Source organism: Chenopodium quinoa, unplaced genomic scaffold, assembly GCF_001683475.1.
Source record: "Chenopodium quinoa cultivar QQ74 unplaced genomic scaffold, ASM168347v1, whole genome shotgun sequence".
Lineage (NCBI taxonomy): Eukaryota > Viridiplantae > Streptophyta > Magnoliopsida > Caryophyllales > Amaranthaceae > Chenopodium > Chenopodium quinoa.
The window spans coordinates 459,536-466,091 of NW_018742345.1; the positions used below are offsets into that span (position 1 = coordinate 459,536).

The following is a 6,556-nucleotide window of genomic DNA, read 5'->3' on the forward strand; positions in this document are numbered from 1 at the left end:
AGTTTAGAACACATGATATTATATAGAGTGAAAACTTTAGAACATATAAAGAAAACTTTAGAACATATAAAGAAAATATTTTGAACATAAAGAGAAAAGTTAAAATATAAAGGAAAACTTTAGAACAAAATGAATAACTTTATATTCTAAACATTAGAGCATATTGAATTACACTAAAACAGAAAGAATAAACATTAGAACATAGAGAAAACACTTTAGAACATAGAAAAGTAACTTTAGAACATAGAGAAAACACTTTAGAACATATTGAATTACTTTAGAACATAGAGAAAACACTTTAGAACATATTGAATTACTTTAGAACATATATGAATAACTTTATGTTCTAAACTTGCTTAGAACATAATTACTTTAGAACAAAATAAATAACTTTATGTTCCTAACATTAGAGCATATTGAATTACATTAAAACAGAAAGAATAAACATTATAGAAAAGTAACTTTAGAACATATTTGAATAACTTTATGTTCTAAAGTTGCTTAGAACATAGTTACTTTAGAGCATATTGAATTACTTTAAAACATAAATAATAAACTTTAAAACATAGAAAGAAAGTAACTCTAGAACTTAGAAAGTAACATATATTATTATTATTAATATATAATAATATGTTATAAATTTAAAATATATTATTATAACATATTATTATATATTAATTTTGACTTAAAACTTAAAGTTTAGAAAATTAGAACATAAGAAAATTAAAAATAAAGTTTACTTACGATATCACTTGACTTTTCCGGGGCAATTACGACTATCATGATAACCAAGCTCCCCACATGCTCTACATAATCTCTTCTTCTTTTGACTTTGTTCAATAGACTTTTCTCTGTCACTCTTCATTCTTTTGTCACTATTTGGAACATGAACCTCATTTAGAACATGGACATCATTTTGAACATTGACCTGATTTGGAACATGAACCTGATTTGGAACATGGACATCATTTGGAACATTGACCTGATTTGGAACATGAACCTGATTTGGAACATGGACATCATTTGGAACATTGACCTGATTTGGAACATGAACCCCCGTGCCTTTGTTCTTCGAAATTTTAGGAGGTTTGATTAAAACATTAGAAGGTAGACTAGCTCCAATAAGCATTTCAATGTCTTTAACTTTGCTCGAAAGATTGTTGCTTCCATTTGTTTTCTTCTGTTCCAAATCTACCCTCATGGCTCGAAGTTTTTTGACAAGATCACTAAGATCATCTTCATTGTTTTGCACTAAACTCACACAAGCATGAATTTCAGACCACAAATCATTTAATAGCATTTTCTTATCTACTGCATTAATACATTCCTCCAACACATTACCCTCTAAATAAAAAATGGGCTTCTTATAAGCCATTGTACACCATCTATTTAGAACGTAGGCCTTGGGAATTTTTTCTAACATCCTTGCCTTCCACACCCAAATCATATGCCTACAAGGCACACCATCACGTTCAAATTTTTTACAAAAACACTTGGTATCAAAGGTAGTTGGATCAAAAACAACATCAAAAGTCCTCCTCCTAGTTCCTTCCCTCAAATTGAAAATGTAAAGCTCATTGTCCTTCTTCATCTCCTCAACACCACAATTAAAACATCCAATTTCAAGCTCATATTGAAATTCATAGAAAATTGTTGTTGTAAACAATTCAGAAGCATCTTTCTCTAAAGGAATTGGAGTCTTACACTCCGGACGCTTATTCTTCGAATCATTATCCATTTTATTTTGAGTGTGCCTTTGAGCATCCAATGCACATTCCAACCTATAGAAAATAGAAATTAACTTTAAAACATAGAAGATAATTGTAGAACATAGAGTGAATTACATTAGAACATATAAATATACATGACATGCTTATTATGATCTAAATATTATTAAAACATAAAGAAAAAACTTTTCAACATGTAAGACAAAATTTAGAACATAAAAAGAGAACATAAAAGAGAATTATAAAATAAATAGTAAAACTATAAAGCATAAAAAGAAAACTTTAGAGCATACAAGGAAAACTTTAGAACATAAAGAGTAACTTTAGAACATATATAGACAATTACATATTACCTCATGTAGAACTCAATCAAAGTGAGATGGGGATTTGTGAACATAGTGAAAAAAATTATTTTCACTTTCTGATCTAGATGTGGTCCTCATAATGCCACCCAAAAATAAATCTCTGAAATACGCTGGAATCCACATATCACGTATGTTGTACATGTATGCCAACCATTCATGATCGTTCAAATGGAATTCTGAAATAACTTTGTTCCACTTTTCTTCAAATTCTGCCGGCTCAATCTCTAAATGCCAAACACATGAACACAATTTTTTCAAAAAATCAGTGTCTTGGGCAATTGCCCGACCTACTTTTTCAGGCACCTTTTTCATAATATGCCACATACAAAACCTATGATTTGTAGTTTGAAAAACATTACGAACAACAACTTTCATTGCAGGGTCTTGATCGGTAATCAAACACACAGGCTCGTTATTTCCCATTGCTTTAAGAAAAGTTTTGAAAACCCATTCAAAAGATGATATATCCTCATGAGCTACAAAAGAAGCCGCAAAAGTAACACATTTTTTATGATGATCAACTCCAGTAAATGGACCAAAGATCATATTATATCTGTAACATACACAAATTATTTATGCAGAAAATGTTACAAAATAGAGGTAAACTTTAGAACATAGAGGTAAATTGTAGAACATAGAGGTATACTTTAGAACATTAAGGATAAACTTTAGAGGATAGTAATTTACTTTAATTATTAAACTTGGCAGTAATATAGTTGTTTTAAAACATAATGAATTACTCTAAAACATAAACACTAAACTAAAAATATACAGTAAAGCTTTAAAAACTTATAAGTAAACTTTAGAACATATAGACATAATGTTTAGAACAAGATGGATATTAGTTTAGAACACAAAGAATAAAGTGTAAAACACAAAAGCATAATGTTTAAAGCATAAAAGCAAGATGGATATATTTTAAAGCATAAGGTAGAACATCAGCAATATATGTTTAGAACATAAGGCATACATAGTTTAGAACAAAGAATATATGTTTAGAACATCAAAACATGATGGATATTTGTTTAGGAACACAAGACATGATATTTAGAATATAAGAACATATGTTTAAAAAATTAATATGTAAAAGTAAAATATTAATTACATTATGAAAGAAATTTATATTTAAAACATCACCTGTTTGTTTTGAATGTGGTATCAAAAGAAACCATATCACCAAAAAGTGCATAATTTTTTCGACAGATAGGATCAGCCCATAAAGCTCTACAAAGTCTATCTTCTTCATCAACATCATAGGAAAAAAAAATGCACTCCAAAGCACTTTCTTATTTTGAAAATTATCCACAAACATTTGGGCATCTGATCCATCAATATAAGCCTTCAAATCTCTATAAAAATTTTTGAAATCTTGTTTAGATGCACCAACATTATCATGTGATCCAGCTAATTCTTTCATCATAGTATAAGACCTCACAGGACCAACATTTACCTGTTAAAAAAAAAAAAATACTAAGATTAAGAATCAACTTTAGAACATAGTAAATCAAAACAAAGAAAACATTATTTAGTACATAAAAATGAATCACCTTTGAATTATCAACAATCAACTTTTTATGCATAATATGCATTTTTCTATTATCCTTCTGAAATTTTGCACAACTTGGAGTATATAAAGGATGATTATGTTCTTCTTTGAAATGAGTTACAACATACTTTCCAGCATCATATCTCATACATATGTGAGCATTGCATCCTACACGAGTGACTAAACGTTTCCTAGTAATATGAACTTTTCCTTCTTCATAAACTGTTTGTTGAGCAATAGGTTTTCTTATTGCCCTAAAACCTTCCTTATTGCAAACTCCATATTGAAAAGCAATTATATCTTTGTTATTCTTCTTCCTTTTAGTAGTAGATTTCCTAGAAGTAAACCCAGCGGCATTTGCATATGCTTTATAAAAACTAAGACCCTCTCCAGGATCTTTAAATATCATACCCAAACTGGGTTTTAACTCCTTGGGAACATTTGGAATCCATTCCTTAGTGGTACCACCAGGGCTAAATGATCCAACAACCTCTGGAGTACGATAAATATCACCAACTGCATCAGAACATGAAAGTAAACATTAGAACATACAATGAAAGTCATAGAATATGAAGAAAACATTAGCACATAATAAAAAACTTTATAATATAAAGAGAAAGATACATAGAAAACTTTAGAACATACAGAGAAAACTTTAGAACATCAAGGATAACCTTTAGAACATAGTAAATTAGGGACATACTTATAACATATTGCTTTAGAACATAGTGAATTACTTTATAACATACATAATAAAATTTAGAATAAAGTAAAAAAATTAAACTAAAAGGTTAACTTTAGAACATACAATGAAAGTAAACATTAGAACATAAAAAGTAAAATTTAAAACTAGAAGGTAAACTTTAGAACATAGAATGAAAGTTTTAGAATATAAAGATAAAGTAGGATTCCCTACTCCCTATGTCAGATTGGTGGGGCCATGGTTTGGTGATTCCAGTGGCAGTGACATGCATCAACTATCCCTATGTCAGATTGCTAGGATAAAGTAGCATTCCCAACTCCCAAGCCCCCAATGCCTAGCTCCAAGACGAGCCTTGAGGTTGTTGTGGCATTATCCAATAATGATCGATATTGTTTACCCACAGTTTACTTTGAATCATTACAAATTATTTAAAATGGAGTAGATATTTTTTATTTATCAAATTAATTAACTTCCTCAATAATGATCAATATTGTTTACCCACACGTACTACTTTTTATAATCCTTCATCAACCACTCTTTCATACTCCGATGTATTCTGCATTCTAAAAGGAGTTCAATAGGCAACGGAACATGGCATTTGCACTTATCATTCGGATGGGAACATATAGAGAAAACTTTAGAACATTACCGATAAACTTTAGAACATAGTAAAGAAACTTTAGAACATGTAAGTAAATTGAAATTAAAACATTAAAAACAATAAAATTACCTGAATGAGTAACACAAGAAGAAGGATAATTAGGTTGAACACCATCTAAATCCATCAATATGCAAAAACCTATTTAAAAAAACACATATTGTAGCAAAAAAGCAACTAGAAATTAAAATCCATTAAAAAACAAAAATATGGAAAAAAAACTCAAGCAAAGGAAAAAACAGAACAATCTGGAAATGAAAAATCACAAAAAAAAACAGAAAATTAATGAAAAAAAACTGAAGAAAATTCGCAAAAAAAAAAAAAAAATAGATAAAATCGAAAAAAAACAAAAAATAATTGCTCGAAAGTAGGAAAAAAAAACAAAAAAACATATAACATTGAAAAAATCTGGAAATGAAAAATCGAAGAAGAAAGAGAAAACTAGAAAATGAAATTGATGAAATTAATGAAAAAAACTCAAGAAAATTCACAAAAAAAAAAAAAAAAAAAAAAAAATTCAACATAAACTTACATTAATCTCAATAATAAAAAAAATGAATGATGAAATCGCAAAAAGAAAAAAAAAACAGATTTTTGCTGATTTTCGAATTGATGAATTGCATATCCACAAATAATATGAAAAATAAAATTTCACACAAATTCGCCAAAATAAAAAAAAATCAACAAAAATTCGCAAAGAATAGATATCAATAAATAAATTAACTAAAAGAATTATCAAAATTATAAAAATTGAATAACAAACCTTAATTTCTTGAAGGAATTTGCATCCAAAAGTATGAGAAGAGAGAGAGTTGTAATGTATGAGAGGAGAGAGAAAGAGTTGTAAATTTGTAATGTATGAGAGGAGAGAGAGAGCTGTAATGTTCAAAGCCCAAAAAAAAAAGGAAAGAAGAACCGTGAATGAGGAGAAAGAAAGGGAAAAGAACAGCAAAAATTACTAAAATGCCATTACTAATCATTCATTTTCAGCGGTCAGATCAAACTAATTGTACGGTCCACATTAGTTCTTATATATAATGGGTTCTTATATAGAGGAGGGTTCTTACATGAGCCTTCCTCTATATATATATATATATATATATATATATATATATATATATATATATATATATATATATATATATATATTTTGAAAAAAGTCCAAAAGGATACTAAATTTCAAGAATATGATAGATATTTATTATACTACAAATGTAAGCCTTGACCATAGAGAGAAAGTATAATAACCTTGGAGGCCACCCAACATTCTCCACCTTGGCACAAATTCCATAATAGTGTGTACTCGTTGTATATGAACCATTGAACCCCGAAGGGTATTAGGCAGATATGTCACGTGCTAAACACTAATCAATCAATACAGAACTACTACCTCCGTTAATTATTATGTGCAACAAAGGAATATTTTATGTATCATAAATAATACCCCTTTATTGCACATAATAGTTAACGGAGGTAGTATTCTTTATTGATTGATAATCAACAAAGAGATCCCTCTGAAAACAAACATGCTAACTACAACCAGAATTAAGAACCCAG

At 28.7% G+C, this 6,556-nt stretch overlaps 2 protein-coding genes across 2 annotated transcripts; both read right to left on the minus strand.

The window, feature by feature from the left end:
• Positions 1–748: 748 nt before the first annotated feature.
• Positions 749–2,515, minus strand: LOC110693481 (protein FAR1-RELATED SEQUENCE 5-like). Its single transcript, XM_021870599.1, has 3 exons — positions 2,202–2,515; positions 1,055–1,781; positions 749–1,000 (listed from the first exon to the last, which is right to left on the minus strand). The coding sequence occupies exons 1-3, from the start codon at positions 2,513–2,515 to the stop codon at positions 749–751; spliced, it is 1,293 nt and encodes a 430-aa protein (XP_021726291.1).
• On the minus strand, positions 2,447–5,225 carry LOC110693313 (protein FAR1-RELATED SEQUENCE 5-like). Its single transcript, XM_021870471.1, has 4 exons — positions 5,072–5,225; positions 3,640–4,154; positions 3,230–3,542; positions 2,447–2,645 (listed from the first exon to the last, which is right to left on the minus strand). Exons 1-4 carry the CDS (start codon positions 5,124–5,126, stop codon positions 2,635–2,637), a joined length of 894 nt encoding a protein of 297 aa, XP_021726163.1. The 5' UTR covers positions 5,127–5,225; the 3' UTR covers positions 2,447–2,634.
• Between the last annotated feature and the right edge of the window lie 1,331 nt (positions 5,226–6,556).

Excerpts from the sequence above, each read along its gene's own strand:
- LOC110693481 (XM_021870599.1), bottom strand. The coding sequence starts at position 2,515 with ATGGGAAATAACGAGCCTGTGTGTTTGATTACCGATCAAGACCCTGCA. Across the intron at positions 1,782-2,201 it reads CGTGATATGTGGATTCCAGC|GTTGGAATGTGCATTGGATG; the intron begins GTATTTCAGAGA and ends TATTTTCTATAG. Across the intron at positions 1,001-1,054 it reads CGAAGAACAAAGGCACGGGG|GTTCATGTTCCAAATCAGGT; the intron begins GTTCATGTTCCA and ends GTTCCAAATCAG.
- LOC110693313 (XM_021870471.1), bottom strand. The coding sequence starts at position 5,126 with ATGGATTTAGATGGTGTTCAACCTAATTATCCTTCTTCTTGTGTTACT. Across the intron at positions 4,155-5,071 it reads TTCTTGTGTTACTCATTCAG|TTGGTGATATTTATCGTACT; the intron begins GTAATTTTATTG and ends GTTCTGATGCAG. Across the intron at positions 3,543-3,639 it reads TGATTGTTGATAATTCAAAG|GTAAATGTTGGTCCTGTGAG; the intron begins GTGATTCATTTT and ends TTTTTTTAACAG.